Here is a 21849-nt window from a genome sequence, read left to right on the forward strand (position 1 = left end):
GTTGTTTCTGTTCAACTAAAGAATTCTTTCTATATTAAGACTATTGAAAATTTGGAAAATTGACAAGACGTGGAGATATTTAATGATGAAGATAGATAGATTTAGTTATTAGAAAACATTAATTTCAAATATGCCGTTGAATTTGATGACAACCTTGTGGTTGTACAAAATCTTATCTGTTATATTAAATTAGATGAGTTTAATTTTTTTGGGTATTTTATATTAGAGAAAGCTAAAAGCTATTTTTGTATAAAGCTATATATGATTACTTTGAAAAAGAGTTAGACTGTTGTTATCACTACACTGATACTGATAGTATATTTATAAATTTAAATGTTCCTGATGGTGGTACTATTAATGAAGAAGTGGATAAGATAAAAAGGTATATTGAGTAAACCGAGTTAGGAAAAGTGAATGATGAGATATCTATCGATACTATTACAGAAGCCTTATTCCTTAAAGCTAAAGCATATTGTTAGACTACTGTTGAAAGTGTAGAAGAGAAAGTTAAAAGGAATAACCTCAACTAATGATAAAAAAATTGCTATTGAAGATTATAAAAACGCTGTACACAATAATATAAATATATATAAAAATAATTATACTGTTGATAGTAAAAAACACCATATAGAAACAAGAGAACAATGTAAAATAGCCATAGACCCATTTGATGATAAAGGCATTAAATGTAATGATGGTTCATTCAGTTTCTATGGCAGGTAATCAATAAAATTGTGGTTGTACAAAAAATTAACTGTAATTTTAAATTAGATAAGTTTAAATATTTTGGGTATTTTATATTAGAGAATGCTAAAAACTATTTATGTATAAAGCTATATATGATTACTTTGAGAAAGAGTTAGATTGTAGTTATCACTATAGTAATAATGATAGTATGTTTATAAATATAAATGTTCCTGATGCTTGTACTATTTATGAAGAAATGGATAACTTGAAAGTTATAATGAGTAACACTGAGTTAGGAAAATGAAAGATGAGATACCTATCGATACTATAATAGAAGCCTGTTTCCATAAAGCTAAAGCATATTGTTAGACTACTGTTGAAGGTGGAGAAGAGAAAAACTAAAAGGAATAACTGAAATTAATATTAAAAATCAACATGCTTTTGAAGATTATAAAAACGCTATACATAATAATAAAAGTAAACATAAAAAAATTATACTTTTGACAGTAAAAAACACCATATAGAAACAAAAGAACAATATAAAATAGACAGAGACCCATTTGATGAAAAAAGTATTAAATGTAATGATGGTTAATTCAGGTTCTGTGGCATTAAAATAATAAAATTTTATTTTTTATTATAAATCCTAACGCAGGTTGTTGGCTGTTGATATAAGAAAATTTTCTAGCTTTATGTCTTCATTTGATAGATCCGTAACGAAGCTTGTTGATTTATGAATACTTCCTTCTTTTTTATATCTTTATTTGATGGATCCCAAACAAAGGTTTCTGATTTAGAAAAATCAGTTAGAGATTAATGTTTTGAATTTTATGAAATAGATCCATGCTATACATATTCTACTCCTAGTTCAACCTGGATATGTGGATTGATATATACTGGTGTTTATCTGAAATATTTGAAAAAGGAAACAGTTAATATTTATAAAACAATACAAAAAGGTTTAAGAGGCGAGTTAGCTTCAGTGTTAGGTTATTGTCATGTAAAATATAGGAATAAACATATAGATTCAGAGTATACTGGTAAGAAAACTATTCAAATTATTTAGATTTCAATTCAGTATCTTCCTCTATTATGGCACAAACTTTACCTACTCATCAGGTTAGTGTATGTATTGAACTGAGAACCAACTTTGCCGATAAGAGTTACAGTAGATCAAGCTTAGCTTTAGCACTAACATTGGTCAAACATGGGCGAAGACCCATAACATAGATTAAATATGTATATGTATATATATATATATATATATATATATATATATATATATATATACATATACATATATATATATATATATATATATATATATATATATTACAGAAATTAAATATATTCAAGAACTACAACAAAAAACGAAGAAGTATCCGTTTTTCTGGAAAACACTAAAGCCAATGTTGAACACTTTACAGACTATCAAATCTATGAGAAAAAAAGGATATAAACCAAATGAAAATTGATTTTCAACGTAACGGATAAGGTAGAGTATGTTATGGTTGATGAGATGTTAGATTGGTATCTGGATCATGGACTAAGGTTAAAGGACATTACAAAAAAAATGTAACATAAAAAGGGTGAATGGTTAAGATTCTATTTTGAGTTTAGTATTCAGAAAGGAACAGAAACTTAAGCAAGAGGTGGTGATAAAATTGGAGTTGTTTCTGTTAAACTAAAGAATTCTTTCTATGCTAAGACTATTGAAAATTTGAAAAATAGACAAGATGTGGATATATTTAATGATGTAGATAGATATATTTAATTAGTAGAAATTATTAACTTCAAATATGCCGTTGAATTTGATGACAACCTTGTGGTTGTACGAAAAGTTAACTGTAATACTAAATTAGATAAGTTTAAATATTTTAGGTATTTTATATTAGAGAATGCTAAAAGCTATTTATGTATAAAGCTATATAAGATTACTTTGAGAAGGAGTTAGATTGTAGTTATCGCTATAGTAATACTGATAGTATGTTTATAAATATAAATGTTCCTGATGGTAGTACTATTTATGAAAAAATGGATAAGGTGAAAGTTATAATGAGTATTACTGAGTTAGGAAAAATGAAAGATGAGATACCTATCGATACTATTACAGAAGCCTGTTTCCATAAAGCTAAAGCATATCGTTAGACTACTGTTGAAGTTGGAGAAGAGAAAAAGTTAAAAGGAATAACTAAAACTAATATTAAAAATCAAGATGCTTTTGAAGATTATAAAAACGCTATACATAAGAATAAAAGTATATATAAAAAAATTATACTTTTGATAGTAAAAAACACCATATAGAAACAAAAGAACAATATAAAATAGCCATAGACCCATTTGATGATGAAGGTATTAAATGTAATGATGGTTCATTCAAGTTCTATGGCAGGTAAATAATAAAATTTTATTTTTTTTTTATAAATCCTAACGCAGGTTGTTGGTTGTTGAAATAAAAAATTTTTCTAGCTTTATATCTTCATTTGATAGATCCGTAACGGAGCTTGTTGATTTATGAATATTTCCTTCTTTTTTATATCTTTATTTGATGGATCCCTAACAAAGGTTTTTGATTTAGAAAAATTAGTTGGAGATCAATGTTTTGAATATTATGAAATAGATCCATGCTATACATATTCTACTCCAGGTTCAACCTGGATATTTGGTATGATATATACTGGTGTTTATCTGAAATATTTGAAAAAAGAAACCGTTAATATTTTTGATACAATACAAAAAGGTGTAAGAGGTGGCTTAGCTTTAGTGTTAGGCTATTGTCATGTAAAATGTAGGATTAAACAAACAGAATCAGAGTATACTGGTAAAAAATTATTCAAAATTTTTTAGATTTCAATTCATTATATTCCTCTGCTATGGTATTGAACTGAGAACCGAATTTGCCGATAACAGTTACACTAGATCAAGCTTAGTTTTAGCAATAACAATGGTGAAACATGGGCGAGGCCCATAACATAGATTAAATAAGTATATTAATATATATATATATATATATATATATATATATATATATATATATATATATATATACATATATATATATATATATATATATATATATATATATAATAGAAATGAAATATAATCAAGGACTACGAGAAAAAACGAGGAAGTATCCATTTTTCTGGAAAAGATTAAGCCAATGTTGAACACTTTACAGACTATCAAAATGCTGAGAAAAAGAAAGGATATAAACCAATTGAAAATTGATGTTCAAAGTAATGGATAAAGTAGAGTATGTTATGGTTGATGAGATTTTAGATTCGTATCTGGATCACTGACTAAGGTTAAAGGATTTTGCAAACAAAATTGTAATATAAAAAGAGTGAATGGTTAAGACTCTATTTTGAGTTTAATGTTCAGAAAAGAAAAGAAACTTAAGCAAGAGGTGATAAATTTGGAGTTGTTTTTGAATACTATTTGAAAAACTAAAGAATTTTTTCTATGGCGAGACTATTGAAAATTTGAATAATAGACAGGATCTGGAGATATTTAATGATGTAGATAGATATATTTAATTAGTAGAAAACATTAACTTTGAATATGCCGTTGAAGTTGATGATAATCTTGCGTTTGTACATAAAGGTAGCTGTAATATTAACTTAGATAAGTTTAATAATATTGGGTATTATGTATTAGAGAAAGCTATAAGCTGTTAATCTATAAAGCTATATATGATTACTTTGAGAAAGATCTAAGTTGTAGTTATCACTATACTGATACTGAAAGTATTTTTATAAATAAAAACGTTCCTGATATTATTAATGAAAAAATGGATAAGATAAAAAATATATTGAGTAACACGGAGTTAGGAAAAATGAAAGCTGTGATACCTATCGATACTATTGTAGAAGCCTGTTTCCTTAAAGCCAAAGCATATTGTTAGACTACTGTTGAAAGTGGAGAAGAGAAAAAAGTTAAAAGGAATAACTAAAACCACTATTAAAAATCAAATTGTTATCAAAGATCATAAAAACGCTATATATAAAAATAAAAGTAAATACAAAAATAATTATACTATTGATAGTAAAAAACACCATATAGAAAAAAATGATCAATATAAAATAACCGTAGACCCATTTGATGATGAAGGCATCAAAGGTAATGATGGTTCATTCAGGTTCTATGGCAGGAAAATAGTAAACTCATATTTTTACTTTATAAAACCTAACGCAGGTGGTTGATTTAGAAAATTTTTCTATCTCTATATCTTTATTTGATAGATCCGTAACGGAGCTTGTTGATTCATGAAAAATTCCTTCTTTTTTATATCTTTATTTGATGGATCCCTAACGAAGGTTTTTGATTTAGAAAAATTTGCTATCTTTATATTTTTTGATAAATCCCTAACGAAGGTTGTTGATTTAGAAAAAATTTCCTATCTTTATATATCTTTTTATATAGCTTAATTTTTTTATTTTTTTAAAAATTTTTTTACGCACACTACCTAAGTCATAACATCATTACTCTCTATTGCTATTTTGTCTGTTACTTGTCATAGTCTCAAGGTATTCAGTTACCTAAGCAATTAAATATAATCAACCAACAGAATCAGTCTTAGTGTCAGTTAATTTGCTTTCACTTTTTTGCTCACTTGAGTTCTCAACGCTAAAAATAGGAATTACATAGCCACCGAAATTTCAACAAATGATAATATAAACACATTATTCTGTTTTCTAGTTCATTGGTTTTCTGCAAAAAAAGCAATATAGGCATAAACATATAATAAGACGTGTTGCACTAAATAATCAAACTTTGTCTATTCAATTTTCCTAGGAGACAAATTGACAATTTTTGCCAAATTTTAAAATTTTTGCGAATTGAAGCAGACAGCAAGAGCATGAGAAACAAAGACAAAGACAGAGAAAGATGGAGAGAGAGAGAGAGGAGAGAAAAGTAAAGAAGCTAAAAAAATTAATTTTAATTTAAAATTTTTAATTAAAATTTAAATTTCTTTAGAAATTGTTCCTTCTCTACCAGTAACGATTTCTTACGAAATGAATAAAAGTTTTTAGGAAGTGAGTGAAATTTAACTGAGCTAGCTTCCCATGTGTGGATTCATTTTATTGTTAAAATAGATCTATGAACTCAGTTTCTCACAATTTGGAGAATTTTGGTCGATTGAGATCATTGCAAGTTGTATTTTGTAATCATCATGGACAAAAATCGACTTTTTTCATTTGCTTTTGTTATCACTGAAAACAGAACTGTCTAAATTGCCCACTGCTGTAGGTGGATTTAAAAAAAAGACTCTTGATGACCCGAAGAATTAGAAATGAAAGACCTAAGCTCAATGACAGGACCCAAAAAGTAAAGAGCATGTGAAAATATTAATCAAATGTACACCTGAGTTCATTGCATTTCAAACCATCAGTTGGTCGTCCGTTTTCCATGTCATAATTTTAGCGTCGCTCCAGCTCAAAAATTTGAAACAAATTGAACTTAATGCGCTGACCTTATGTTTAAAAAAATGCGCTGGATGTGCTGAAATAGTTTGAAACTTTGTAAAACGCGTTTGAATGTCAGTGCATTTCACTAAATACTTTAAGAATTTTTGGGAAATTAGGTTTGAATTCCTAAATTCTCGCCATTCAATTGTATTCTTGCCATAATGAGCAATTTGAGAAGCAACGCAGTTGTTTTTTTTTTTTGACAACTAAAGATTTTAACAACTTGGTAACAAAAAAATGGCAATGTCAAACATGCCCAGTAATTTATTTCTCTTGTTGCTTTACCACTAATTTTCAGAAATGAGAACTATAATCATTTCATAATGAGGCATAAACAAATCTAATTAAATGTTATAGTTTGTATTTAGGATTTTCCATGAATTTCGTTATTGTTTCGGGAAATAATTATAAAATTTTGCGAGTTTTGCATCTATTTGTGGTAATATTTGTTGTCTTATCACTCAATCTCATTTATGATAGGTCCCATCGGCTAATAATAAAAATAATCGAAGCATTTTTTGTTTCTAGATAACGCTTTCTCTGAGTTTGACAAAATATTATTAAAAATAAATAGTTAGTGAACTCTATTTTTGACCTTTTTCTTTAGGTTTAGGTTATGTTGTCCAATCATTTGGTTTTATTAATGACAAATGTCTTCATATGCTAATGAGGCACACATAATTCTAAAAAATTATTTGGTAACATAGCGTTAGTTGTACTTTTTTGTACTTTTCATTTCGTAATTGTAGATTTTTTGATCTGAACTTTCTTTGCTACTTTTCCTTCGTTTTTTCTGGCTAAGTCACAAAATAAGTAATACACTGACTTTTTGCGGAATTATTGTCTTCAATTAATCGGCGCCATGTTTTAGATATGGCTTTCATTGTCTTGCATACCTTGCCTTTAAATAATCTTACTTTGACGCCACTATTTTTCGAAATGTTTCTGATTTTTGCCAAACTTTTCAGTTTTTGCTCCTTTTTGCTTTGTCTCTTATTGATATCCACATGTTAGTTGTATTGGGCAATCATTCTAAACACACGTATTGTCAGCTTTCATTTATTCTTTTTAAAATATTTTTTTCACTTTTAGTTTTCGGAAAGAGAAATTTGGAATTGTTTGAAACATTTTATGTCTTTTTACGTCATATAGGTTCCTGTGCTTTGTAACTGTCATTATATGATTTCAATGGAAGTTTCTAGATGTTGATTGTTGGGAGGTCCATAACCTTTGTTAAATCAGTTAATTGAGTTGTTAGACATAATTTCTCGTGCTATATTTAATTGCTCTCGAAATAAGTTTGACGCATTTATTGTAAACCTGTTAGTTTTTCTGCAAAATTTTCTACTTGACTGGTTTGAGTTCTCGAGTGAATTTTACGCCCTTGATTTTTTCTTTTTACGTGATCTCGATTTTTCTTTTATTCAGAATTTTTTTGCAGCTGAACTCAAGCGGTGGTAGTTCACTACGAAATCTCAAATTGAAACTGTGCCAAAATTTGTGTATTTTTTATTTTAAAATTAATTAGTGGTTATAATGGTAAATAATAACCTCAATTGACGTCATTTGAAGCCCCTTTAGTAAGTTTAATTATTTTCCCAGACTGAAACAGGCTGCATTAGGTTCGAGCTCCCACTAGTCGTTCACGAGCAATTCTTGCGACGTTAGTCGTTGTTTAATTTTTTTTCATTTTTAGCGCTTCTGGCCATGGATTTGACAAGATTCGCCAGAAGACTTCCATCTCAATTGGAGAGGAGGGGATTGCAGCAGCCAACAATCTCAAGACATCATTCGTCACTCAGTCACCAAGAACATCCAATCTATACACTTCGTTCAAACCAGACTCAACTATGACTGATTTCCAGGTAATTTTCCCTCGGCAAAAAATTTTTTTTTAAAAAAAAATTCAAAAGCTCCCATAGAAAAAAAAACAGTTTAGTAAGGTCTATGAAAAGTTAGAACTAAGCGTCTAGTAGAGCTAATTCGAAAGTAATCGAACCCGTTCAGATCGGTCATTTTCTGGCGCTTCGCTTCTTGATTATCAAATTATTTTAATAATAGTAATCATCAAGAAAGTGACTAAATTTTTTCAATTTTCTGCATATTATTAGCATTCCCTATCTCGCCTAGTCTGCAGTCGGAATGAATTATGGTTTTGTGTTGCTTTCTTCTCAATGTGCAATAGGCATTTATAAGAGTAATTAACCACCCTAGTCGAGACCGAATAGTTAACTTGTAAGAACTTGCAAGTCAACTGGTTAACTTGTAAGTTTCAGTCCAAACTGAAAAACAAATAAAAAAGAATTTATGATTGATTTGATATTAGAAATTTGCCAGTTAAATTATAGTGGGACGAAATGTGGAAGCGTTAAACTAATACTGCAATTTCTTACAAGTTAACCACTCAGTCTCGACCCGGGCATACCAGGATCATCTATAGTTGTATTAAAAACTTCTTAGAATGATCTTGCATTGATTTCTGAGATCCATGTATGATCTTTACATAGTTGCTACGATTAAACTATTCTGGAAATTTAACTCATTCAATCGACGTTGTATCATTTCCAACAATAGGCTAAATTGGGCTGAACAATTTTTTCGAATCCAATTTGTTCATTAGTTACCCCACCCCTCCGCTCACTCCTTACTCTGCCTTAATTGTTTAACCCGCCCCCATGCAGGGAATTTCGAAACATCGCGTGTTGCAATAGCACATAATTGCTTGATTGTAGGAATTGAGGATCATAAACACCCTTTGGTGAAAGGGGGTGTAAGAAGAGTATTCTGACGGGAGTCCGGAACAAACTCCCAAACTCCGATTAGTCAGAGATCCCAAGTTTACAATTTCAGGTAAATCGACCGTTTGGATTCTGTGTCTTTCAACACCATGCTGGATTGGTGTTAGCAGCTGGTCTAATTTATGATCCCCTGGACGAACTGAGAAGAGCTGAATCTGCCAGACAACAATCAGAGGTAATTCAAATTTGCAGAAAATTGTTGTTAAATTTCGCAGAATGGGAAACACGGGTGTATGATGAAATGCCTAAGTCGTTAATTGTGAACGACTTGTAAGCCCAAGTATTGGTGCCACACAGCTCTGATCAGACCGACTTGTTTCCAGTGCGTAGACTTGCTGCCAGACTATGTCGCACACAGTAGGGTATAGCGACATAGTCTGGCAGCGGGTCTACGGACTGGAAACTGGTCAAGACCGCATCCAGACTCTGCTCGGTCTGATCAAGGCAACACCTACGGTCTGGAAAGTCTAATCAGGGCTCTATCCAATCTGCACGATCTAGTCAATTAAACCTAGAGTCTGGCTAATGAGAAGGTATGGCCTGACTCTTTTCAGAGTCTGGATAGCCTGATCAGAATCACAAGTCTAGTCGAAGAAAACATTCAGTCCCCCCAAAAAAGTCTTAATTACCCACGAAGACACTTTTTTTTATTGAAAAATGTTGCCCAATTGTAGTTGATGAGCAAGAAAAACTACAGTAAAGACTACATATTGTTTTGTTTTGATTTGGTGACCATCTTTATTTGTAGGAGATATTATACTCAATGATGAAAAAAATAAAGCAAAAGATGTAAAAGACTAAATTTAAGGTATGCTTGGTTGGGGAAATCATGGTTGAAATCATTTCTAAGTTCAGTCGATTCTCAGAAAGTTTTCTTGAGATCAGCCTTGTGCCCACAAATCACCATGTTGCCCACGCAATTGAGTATTTGCCTTTTATTTGTTCCCAGAAACCCTCACAATCGGGTCTTCAAAATTTCGTTCATCATCAACCTACACATTCGGGTTGAACGGAAGAAATGAGCACTGTCCCCACTCATTGGGTGACAAACAAAAATTGATTTTTTAAAAAAGAATTGATTATGCCACAACACTTTAGTGGTCAACTGGTACCCCCAGTAGGTTTGATCACTGACACTTTAGTGTGGTCTCCCTAGTAGGTCTGGCAACAGAGGTGTGAATTCCAAGTGGGTTTGGCAACCCTTTTCCGCAACCAACCCAAGTGTGTCTGATGCCCACTATGTTTAACTCAAATATGTCTGGTACACCATGCACCACCCAGTGGGTCTGATCAGAGACAGCTTCAGTCCAGGTGCTCTGATAACCCAGTGCGTGCTCCGATAACCCAAGTCGGTCTAATCAGGGCCCTAGTCTATACTGGAATTTTCTTTTCAAATCTCAAACATGTAAATTCGAATAACCACAAGTTACATGTTGTAATATTGTAAATCATACTACGTCTTTCCTTTGAATAAATAATTATAACAAAAAAAGAAACTAAGGTTCAGTTTCCAGTTTTCGTGAATTATTTTATAAAAATAAACTTTTTTGGCATCAATTTTTTGTCCATTGGAACTCGTTTGTGTCTTTTTTGCATCTCTTCTTTTGATTTTTTTTAAAAAAAATTCCTGTTTTAGAACTCTTGGATGTTTATTCCTCCATTTACGAACGACGTTTCTTAAAAAAGAATTTTAACTCCATTTTGATTTACAATTTGTTGTGTGAAAAAAATCATCTATACGATTAGTTACTTTAATTTCGACATCTCCGATTATTCTGAAATCCTTTTGGTCTTGTGTGTTTGTTTGTTGGACACAATCGAAAAGTCTTTTTAATGAAGTTTGTGCTATTTGAAGTTATGCGTGAAGTATTTTGTTTTCAAGAAGTAATTTATGAGCGGTGTCATATTCGGTTAGGAAAAATCAACTTTTAAGCCCATCTAATTTGTTTGTTTGTTCTGTCATTTGAGCAGGATGGCAAAAATTTTGAACTGAATTCTAAATGCGACAAACAAATTGTCTCAAGAGATTTATTTGAGCCTTAAAGATATTTGATTGTGTACTAAATTGATCTGATAGCTAAAGCCATTTTACTGATCATATTATTTATTTTTGGTATGTCAACTTTTTATCAGGAACAATAACTAAATATCTGCACTCAGCTGTTTTTTTTGTATGAATGACTTTTAAGAACAATGCAATTGACAGGTGATGACTTTTAAATTTTGAAAACCATCTGTTTTCCCTTCATTTGTATTTAACATGCTTTGTTTAGTTTCCAATAACATTTTTTCGACCTTTGCTCCTAAACACTGTTCATTTTTTTCTTAACATAAATTTGCTGTGTCATCTGAAAATAGTAAAACACTTGAACTTTTCCCTATTTCCTCACCAAAGGCATTTACATAAAGTATGAATACTAGTGGTCCTATTGCAGTACCTTGTGGAACACCAAGAATTATAATTGTATAGTCGAATTCAACTATTCCGTTTCTAAAACACTGTTTCTTGTTTTCTTGTTGATTGCGAACGAATTCAATTAGAATCTTGCTTTAGTCTGGAATTATTGAAAGACTTTCCTTGGCCGTTCTAAGGCATGAAACGTCTGCCCAGGATAGATTTTTGGTGTGAAAGGAATTTTTCTTTAACTGATGTTCTGGACTTTGGCTGGAGCTAAAACAACCGTCCTCAAATTTGGCTAGACTTTAAAACGTGTCCTAGAATTTGGCTGGACAAAAAAGTCCTCGAATTACGCTCGCAAGTGTAGCAATGTATTGTTTTTCATTTCCTAATAAAATAAGGACATGTAGCAAATTTAATTAACTCTTGGGTAAATTTAGAAAAGGTCACGAAATCGAACCCCGATGTAAACGGAAATTTTCGGTTTGACTAATTCTTGTCTCTGACACCAATTTGGGTACACTTATGATAAGAGTTAGTCGACTTTTACAAGAGTCCTCGAACATGTAATTTAAATCAAAATTAACCATCGCTTGGAAATGTTAGGTCTTTTCTTAAATTGCAGGTCTGGATTAGTGAGCCGACTTGGGTCGCTGATCTCAATTTGAGAGGTCATATCACTGTAAAAAAAGTTGAAATAGTTTTTGCCAAAATCTTGAATAAACGCTGCCAAGGCAAATGTCAAATTAAGATGATAGGTTTTTTGCATCTACATTTAGAACTTAGACATTCCACTTGGACTTTATTACAAATTGTCAAATTTTTTTGGATAGTTTTTGTTTAACAAGATCTTGTTCAAGAATCTCAAGTTTTCTACACCTCCAATTCACAGGAATTCAATTTTTTTGTCTGTTATAACTCTTACATTTTACTCTATCGTTGCATATTTTTGTTTTTGTTTTGTTTTTGCAAATATATGAAGACTAGAATTTCAAATTGTAACAGACAACTTTTAAATTGTTTGATAAATAAATGTGCCTGAGATCAAATAATTTTTTAAATTCTTGTACGTTTGTTTGTGATGTCTTTCTTCATTCAGACAATGATATCAACAATGACAATCTACTGATTTACTATAAAAAAAGTCACTCTGTCATTGAAAAAATTGTAATGTGATCAAGAGACCACCTAATTTTCTATTGCTTTAATTTCTTCTAACTAAAGGTAATTTTATCCGGAAGGCTGAAGATTAAGTTTGAACCAATTCAAAAACAATTTCTTTCATAATTTTGCATCTTTTGATTAAGATGGTTTTATTGAAAAAAAAATCAAGATGAAATCATAGATAAAATATCTATTTCAACGTTATAGGTTTCAAATAATGGCTAGAATAGTTAAATCATTGTTTATCTGATCAACAATTCACAGGACACAAGACAAATATCGGAACACTTTAAAACCAATGCAACTTTAAAATTGTACGACTTCAAAATGTCGCTAACTAAAGCAATGCAAAGGTTCTGCAAAAAATTATTTTCTTGTTATTGAAGAACTTGTGATCCAGATGATTTCTTAGGCAGGGTAATGCTCGAGTGAAAACGATTTTTAAATTTTTGGAAGAAAAATCAATTTTTGTCAACGTTTTCGCGAGAATTACTAAATCTTAAAAAGTCTGTCAGTTGGAAGGTAAAGGCAAACTGATATTCGAAGCAAAATGTGCACGAGATTTTGGGTAAACCTTAATTGCTTTTCTACTAACCTCACTTTTCTTTGATTAATAGCCGACCTCATCTTCTCAGCCGGCTATTATAGCGCTCCTATTTTTTTTACAAATATTTGAATTGCATTGTAGCGCTGTCTTTTTTTAAGATCTGCTCCCACATTTTCATGATTTTTGAAGTCAAATTGGAGTAGTGATTTTGGTCACGCAGAAACATGAAGTGGAGCGAAAAAGCGAGTGGTTTTGGGGCGTGAAGATTTTTCGCTCAAATTTAAAGTAGAGTGAGAAAACGATGTTTGAACAAAAATTCGCTTTATCGCTAGTGGTTTTTTGTTCACATGCGGCAATTTCACTTCGATTTTTACTGGTTTTTTTTTTCGATTTTTTGGATAGGATTTTTTTCTAAATGATTTTTCCCAATCCATTCATAGTCCGTTCTAGGTCTTGTTTCTGTTTAGTCAATGACAATTCTTTGAATTGTTCGTCAGGACTCGTCCTGCTATTTTTTTTTTCGTTGAACAAAAAAATGTTTCGCTTTACCTCATTTTGCTGCTTTTTCAACATTTTGCGTGAAATCTTTTTGACATCTCTAAGCTAGTTTCTCTATTCTCTCATTCTGCTAAAAGTGATTTTGAACATCAGTTGCTCAGCAAAACAATTCAAAATTAACAGAGTCAGAATTAAAAACTGAAGTCAGAAATAGAAACGAGATAAACCCATAAAGCCCAATTTTAGATGCTCGCTATTTGAACGTCGTTCCTATAAGTCATATTTACCATCTATTATGCTTATTGGTATTGATAGTAGCCCTTGTAGCCTCTCTCTAAGAAATAGAAAGATGTTCAACTACAGGATGCTATCAAAATAAACCGCACTTAAAAATGTTTTTGTACAGAAATCTTTTTTTTTCAATTTATTCTATTCTTTCAATCGCAATCATGCTTATTGGAATCAACGGCGGCTATTTTCCGGCAATCTGCCGGGTATGTAAAAAAACACAATGCAATAGCTAATTTACTTCCCCCCATGTCGTTGTGTTATAATTTCTGGAATAATGAAGGGGTAATTTTAATAGTATTAGAAATAATCTAAAAAATCAAATGGCGCCAGGAATAGTTATATTACGTTTCACTATAAATCAACTTGCATTATCTGAGACTTTACAGATTTTAGCATAAACAAAAAATGTTTTAGAAATAGTACTCAACTTTTTTCTTGAGAATGCAATGAAATTTTGCTATGGAGTAACTAATTAAACCGACCCCAACTTTAGTAGGGATAGGAACTATATACTCAAATTTTGTCCGATCGATATGTGCACCTAGAGAGTTTTGAGTGATTTCATGAAAAAGCACGTACATCAAAAAATATGAATTTTTTTAATTTTGTCCTTCACAGGGAGTTATTGCAGTTTAAAGTTTTGTGAATACTCGATCGTTTTTTTTTCACATTTTCCGTAATTTCTGATAAAATTTTTCTCATAAAAATTAAAATAAGTTAGATTTTTTAACGGGAGAGTTTGAGAGTTTTATCGTTACCGTTAGAGATAAAAAGCGTAGCTGAATTGTTTGATTGGAATTTTCTTGGCTAAAAAATTTGATAAAACTTTTAAAATTCAGACTTTCTTCATCAAAAAATGCACATATCAAGTTTTTTTGTTCCACCCTGTTTAGGTTTGCGGAAACCGCTGACAAAATCACGGTAAACTGCAAAAAAGTGTTACTTGAATTTCAGCGTCCTATAAAAGTTTTGCCGTTTTTGCCGTTTTAGTTTGCGATTAATTTTTGCCGTTTTTGCTAACTTAACTCGATAGTAATACAAAATGCAACAATGTTTCTTTTATTTTTGAAAAATTTCACGTAACAGTTGTTCTAATTTGCAAAAAATATGAAATAATTGGGTGATTTGTTGGGCATGCAGCAAATTTAGTTGTAGGTTCAATAGCATCATGGATTCTTATAATCAGAAATATTTTAACTTTTAATTTGGTGCTATCTTTGTTTTCAAAATAATTTGCCATTATTGTTTTTTTAATGCTAATTACGGACAAAATTTTCGTTTCACGGCTCCTTTAGTGACAACTCCATTTACTTTAAAACGAGATGGAATGTAGATGCATTTTTTTTTCGGTAACCCTAATAGTTTACATGGCTTTGAAGAAGAGTTTTAGTAAACTTTCAGTCGTGAGTTTGCCTTCAATCCTTATTATTTTTGCAGAGTGAGTACTAACTCTAAACACCCAAAGATCCAAATGGCATCTTCAATAGGTGTAAGTGAACCTGTATGATGCATTCGGTTGTTATCTAAGTTCGTTTATGACATTGAATCAATTTGTTTCAAGAAAATGTCTGTGATTTTTTGAGCTTGTCCGATTTTTTATCTTATTTCTATCAAGTTATAGCTTATTCTCAATAAATACAGGTCAAACTGTCCTTCATTTAAGATACAAATTAATCTTTGTGGCGGAAATAACTGCTTCTTGACTTTGGTAATACAAGTTTTCATACAAAATTTTGTGATTTTTGTGTATAATTGCTCAATTTTGATAATCGTTTTGTTTCATCGGCAAAACTTTACATAACTTAACAACCCAAAAGAAAAAAAAATTGCAAAAGTTAAAAGTGCGTATTTGTGCATATTAATTGTTTCTTTAACTTATGGTTTTGAGGGCTGCGACACCGTTCTCTTGCAGAATTTGTAAAGTTTTTTTGTTTTCGCCCTGTATTTGATGTTAATTTCTGTTGTCGTATGCCAAATATTGGTTAAAAAAGGTCTCAAGGGCCAACTGTAGATATAAATTGAACCTAATAATTGATATTGCTATAGAGCTAATGGTTTTAATGACGTTCAAATTAATTTTTTTTTTTAAAATTAAAATTGTTTTTCAACTTATCCATTTTTGTTCTGTTTTTTGGTCTTATTTTTGTACTTTACACATTAGTATCATTTTCGTAACTTAGCCTCACTATTGAGAGATCAAGTTATTTTTTCTTGTTGAGACAAAAATTAATTTTTCTCTTAGTTTTTCGCTTCTGTTAGTTCTGTTGATGTATTTATGGCTTAGACAGTTTTTTCAGAAGGTTCAGTTTTAGATTCTTTTGAGTTTTTGTTATTTTTTTGTGTCATTTTGTGATAGTCGTTTCGTAAAAGAGACTTTAAGACGTTTAAAGGAAGACGCAAGAGAGGATTTAATTTTATAATTTTAATGACCTCAACACTTTAGTCTCCTAAAACTGTTTGTGAATAGGAGATTTAAGTTTTGTTTGTATTTAATGTTATTTTAGGGTCTTATGACTGAGTCTAACTCATAAAAATCCGCAATTGTTTTCGAAGAAATTGCGATATAAATTGTTTTTTTCAGTGGAAAACTTATGTTGGCTTTGAGTTTTGAAAATAATTTTTTTCAAACAAAGACAATGGATTTCTGAGCTTTGCCAATCTTATTTTCTAAATTCGTATTTTGTTATCTCTGTAGACAAGTCACGTCCTTTTTCTGTTAAACTACAATTCGATCTTTATAATGGTTTTTTTTCAACTGGTCTTTCTTCTTCTAACAACGAGTTTTCTAAAAATATAAGTGATTTTTGCATATTCGCCCATTTTTGTAGGTTTTTGTTTTCTTTTCACGGTGTCACAAAAATGGGCGGTCCACTGGCATTTTGAAAAATTAACGCATCACTCAGAAGAATTAACACTTAAATTTGTTGAAACGCAAAATACAATTTTTTAAAATTTGCTCTTTTTTGTGAAAAGATTGTAAGGTGCTAGCATAAGGATTCAAAGAAACAAAACAAACGATGTTTGAAAGATTAAAGAAATGAATATTCAGAATTATCGTAAATATGAAGAAATATCACAGCTACAATTTGAACAAAGCAACTAAATGGCATATGATTTTACAAAAAATTTTAAATTTTTAATTACAAAAAATAAACCTGTTAATTTTAGCTTAATCGTCCCTTTTCAATGTGAAAAAACTATTCTAGGCAAAGGAATCCGCAAAAGATGAGAGTATAAAATCAGAAGAGATTGAACAGAAACATGAGAAAGAAAACTTGGACGAGATAAATTACAGTCAAGATCAGAAAGCAAACAAAGAAGATAAAAATGAGAAGGCTGTTCCGCGACTGGATCCTAACATTGATAATCTTCATTTAGACGATAGTAAGGTGAACACGGACGAACAGCCTGAAAAAACTGCCGACGGAAAACCCGAGGAAGCGCAACAAAACGAACCTGAGAACGACAAAACCCAAAAAGCCGACAAAAATCTACAGACCTCCAGTGGTTGGGGAAAAGACGATACGAAAGAAAGTGATTCTACATACAGAGCCATCAGTCGGACAAACCAAGCGAGTGACCAATTAAGAGCAAGTGAAGAACTCAATACTGAAACAGTTGAAAGCAAAGAGTCTGAAAATTTGGAGTGGACTACTAATACCGACAACAATTCAGACGCACAGCCGATTGGAAGTAACAGCAAGGAAATTATATCCTGGGAAAATGGATCTGGCCAAGGTTCTCAACAAGAAGATCGCGATAGCCAAAATAATCAAAACGGTTTTGAGGAACAAAAGACTAATGACAAGAAGGACCAAGATCGTCATAATATGTTTGTTAAGGAGGGTTTGAAGCCAAAACTGAACAACACTGACGACGTAAATACCTCAACTAATGACGATAAATATAATAAAGAAGAAAAACAAGAAATCAACTTCAGTGATTCTAGCGAAGACATCATAGAACTTAAACTGAAACTTCGACCCGTGGCCGCAAACACCCCCAATGCTGAGATCGGAAGCGACAATAAAGAAGGAAATGCGCAAAATCAGACGCAGCGTCGATGGAATTCGCTAGAAGTTCTCGAACAGAGCATCCAGGTTGTTAGGAGCCGTGCCTATCGTCGTGAAGGTAGCAACTCAAGACCTGCTACGGAAGAGAAAGCAACACAAATTGCAGAACCTCCAAAAACAACTGAAGGCGAGGTGTCTGAGGACAAGAAGCCAATTAACCACACAAGAAGACGAAGTTCAAGTGTCCCACGCGAAGGAAGAACTTACAAAATGTATCGAAGAGAGAAAAGGAAAAGAGGAAACAGCACCTCAACCGATGCAACAGTGACAACTTCGTCTGAGAGCAAGCCACCCGTTGAGGTTAAAGATGCGAATCAAGGCGGTGCTATGAATCGGACCGAAACTGAAATTGTAACTACGCAAGAAAATAGTCGAGAATTTTCAGTTTAAACTATTTTTGCAATTTTTGGCATTCCATTTTGAGCAGCATCATTTATATTTTCAATTTTATTTTTCAATTGAAATGAAACTAGAAGTCAATTAAAAACGGCTAAGTTTTCGATTTGCTCAAAATGCGTGCATACATAGCTCAGCGCTGAAGTAGGCCGAAATGAGTCAATCTTATTTAAGATGAAGCGACATTTTATCTAGCATCCCTCTCTCTTCGTTTCTACTGCAAATGCACCTGAAATTCTACATCTCCAAAAAAAACTTTGTGTAAAATAAGCAAACTGAAATACATGAACTGTGCAGTATTTGACAGCAAAATTGAGCTAAACTTTACTTTAAAAAAAGATCTTTTTTGAGAATTGACCCCCATTGAGTGCATTTGAGACCGCATTGAACGCTCACAGTAGATCAAACCTCAAAACCACTATTAAAAAAAATCGATCGATAATACCATTCTTAACCTTCAGTATAAAATAACAGGCTCCATTGGCGTTAAAAAGCGGCTCAGTTGAAAATATACAATATTTTTAAAGAATAGCTTTTCCCTTTTGTGTGGCTTGGACATTTTTTCTCAATTTTAAATATAATTTTTGGTTTCTGCTTGGAGTTGATTTCTTTTTGTGTTCCTCAGACATTCTGAACAATAGCAAGACTGAAATGATTCTATGGAAGTAGAACAGGTGTTACCCATATTTTTCAAAAGCAAACAATAATCTCAACTGAATTTTTGATACTGATTAATTTTTGTTTTGTTTTTTGCTCATCGCCTCTCTACAAACAGGCCTTCTTAATGTTTCAAAATTTTTCTATTAGATAATGGTTTTAATGGCTAGAGCACTTTGTCTTTTTGTTATAATTTTTATGAACTTTTGCGTCTTGGCTGTTTTTGTTATTATTTCGAAGACGTATGACTTAGTCTCACTAATGACAGGCCCAACTGGCTTCCAAAGAAGAAGTTACTTGAGAATTAATCTTTTAGTTCAGTTGAAAGCTGATGAGCGATCAAAACTGTTGAACTTATTTGGTTTCAAGAAACTATTTGACTTTTGAACCTTTCTTTTTTGCTGTCAATTTGTCATCTAGCCTCACCAAGGACATCTCTCCTCGTCTGCTTTGTAGCAAAGTACCAGTTCAATTAATTAGTTTAGGTTTTCTCCAATGATATTTCACCGTTGTTACTAACTAAGTCTTCACATCTGAGTCCTGCTCGCAATCCAATCACGGCAGGCATGAGTGGTTCTGGGTCACTCGCCTCAGTTAGTTCGTGACAAAGTTCGAGACATCGCTTCCTTTAATTTTACCTTTTAATCTTTATCAATTACAGTGTTCATGACTAACAACCAACTTCTGTACCACCAACAGAAATCAGCACAAATATTTATGGCTGAGAAGACTCCAGCCAACTATCTCCACAACCTTGCTATAGCATGTTAACCTTTTACAACACAAACCTAGTAACTTCACGAATATGTTGGGATTATGTACCAGCTGGTGGTTCTCACACCTGCTTATCAAAATTACAACGAATTTTTTGTAATGTGAAACAGCCAGAGGCTGAAAAAAGAATCGCAGTAATCGCACACCATACAGGAAAAAGCTGCTATGCGCGTCTAAAATCTATAATTACAATGCCTGATTTGATATTAATTCATCTATGTCAAATATTTACATATATATTAATTTACAATAACATTTGTTCGCCATAATTTTGTTATGTCCAGTATTTTGTCAAACACAAACGACATGAAGACACATTCTGGTGCGCTTAACCACTTCCGGAGTCAAAAACTGGGCATTTAAGCTGGTTTTGGTGGCAAACGTAGAGCAATAAATGCCGTTCTGAGGGTGTATGTTGTGTTTTTATTCACATTTGCATTCTCTCCGGTATCTTCCCACAGCTTGCCGTCACCCTCGGCGCTAAAAAATAAATAAAATGATGTTGTTTATTTCAAATCAGTGTCTTCGATGTTGATTAACAATTATAACAAGGTGTGACACAATTTTCACTCATGCCTCTTGTCATGCATCTTTCAAAAAAGTTTTACTAGTTCTTAGAAGAGTTTTTTCTTCGAAAAGGAGTTGCAGACAATTTTAAGAAACACTTTCGAAACACTTTCCAATAGTTTGTTCTAATGTTGGAAACTTCACTCCATTTAACAAGGGAACGCTGTCGACAATCAATAAAAAATATAGTGTTTTTAAATTCTGAAACAAAGAGTCTGTAATAAAAAAAACTAATAACAAAAAACATGTAACTAAACCGAAACATGACCGGCCCTTAGGAAATTGAGCGCTGAGCGTATGCAAGCAACGCAACCTCAGTTATGTCCGCCCCACGCAAAGATTCGACCCGATTTTTGGTTTAATTCTGTACCAAATGAATCAGAGATAAGAAACTTTCAAATTAACAAAGAGTAGTTCTCTTTGTAATTGAAGACTGTTGGATTCTCAATTTAGAACAGACGTATATGCTAATGATGTTAATACCAGTGCCGTTAATTTTTTTCGCTTCATTAGAGTGGATAAAAAGTGAAATGAACAAACCAAAAAAAAAGCAGAAATAGAATTTCATCAATAAAAAAAGGAAAAAAGGTATTATGTGTCTGAAATTGAAAGGTATTATGTGTCTATATAAAGTGTCTGAAAAAACAAGGTATTAATTTGTCTGAAATTGAAACAGACGGAGCCAAGACCGTTGACAAAAAAAGCAATCTGCAATGCATTAAATAAATCTTTTGCGGAAATGGGCAAATATTCTGGTGATTTCGTTCATCTCAATATCCATAAGATGGACCACTGTTCTGAAAATTTTAATTTTAGAGTATTGACTTTAAAAGAAATCTACAAAACCATTGACAGTTTAGAAAACAGTAAATCACCGGGTCCGGAATTTGTCCATGCGTGGGCTTTAAAGGCGGCAAAATACGCAATTGGTACTCATCTGCATTTTATTTTTAATGAATGTATTCAAAACAGTGTCTTTCCAACTATTCTAAAACATGCATATGTCACACCAATTCACAAAAAAGGATCAACAACACAAGTGTGCAACTATCGACCTTTTTCGGTCACACCAACTTTTGCTAAGCTTTTTGAGAAGCTTCTCATTTTCCAAATGATGGATCACATTAATAGAAACAATCAGTTGAATAAAGAGCAACTGGAATTCCAAAACAAAAAATTTTCAACAGATGCAGTATTGTTTGCCACTGAGACAGTAATAGAAAACCATGAATATGGGAAAAACACTGCAGCAATTTTCTTAGACCTTGAAAAATCGTTCAATTCATTTTCGCCCAAAATATTTCTTTAAAAAGCAGAGTGCTTCAACTTCGCTGAGCCTGTAGTTAATTTATTGAAATCTTTTCTCGAAGAAAGATCACAATGCGTCAAAATAGGCACGATACTAGTATTTTATGTCGATATGAACCAGGAGAAACAATTGCAACAAAAATAGAAAATATTTTATTGAAGACGGACAGTTACTTGAAGGAAAATCAACTCACTTTGAATGCTGATAAAACAGAAATACTTT

At 31.9% G+C, this 21849-nt stretch overlaps 2 protein-coding genes across 2 annotated transcripts in view; one reads left to right on the top strand and one right to left on the bottom strand.

The window, feature by feature from the left end:
• The window catches only part of LOC142340967 (uncharacterized), a 47814-nt gene extending 29388 nt beyond the window's left edge, over positions 1 to 18426 (top strand). The window contains exons 3-5 of the mRNA XM_075391767.1: positions 7852 to 8020; positions 9006 to 9128; positions 17058 to 18426. Of these exons, the coding sequence (XP_075247882.1) occupies positions 7852 to 8020; positions 9006 to 9128; positions 17058 to 18314 (1549 nt within the window). The 3' untranslated portion in view covers positions 18315 to 18426. The remainder of the gene's footprint in view (positions 1 to 7851; positions 8021 to 9005; positions 9129 to 17057) is intronic.
• Positions 18427 to 19917: 1491 nt separating this feature from the next.
• LOC142341310 (uncharacterized) overlaps positions 19918 to 21849 on the bottom strand; it is a 216660-nt gene continuing 214728 nt past the window's right edge. Inside the window, exon 44 of the mRNA XM_075392234.1 lies at positions 19918 to 20231. Coding sequence (XP_075248349.1) covers positions 20111 to 20231 — 121 coding nt within the window. The 3' untranslated portion in view covers positions 19918 to 20110. The remainder of the gene's footprint in view (positions 20232 to 21849) is intronic.

The sequence above is a fragment of the Convolutriloba macropyga genome, chromosome 6, assembly GCF_964194025.1.
Source record: "Convolutriloba macropyga chromosome 6, txConMacr16.3, whole genome shotgun sequence".
Taxonomy (NCBI): Eukaryota; Metazoa; Xenacoelomorpha; order Acoela; family Convolutidae; genus Convolutriloba; species Convolutriloba macropyga.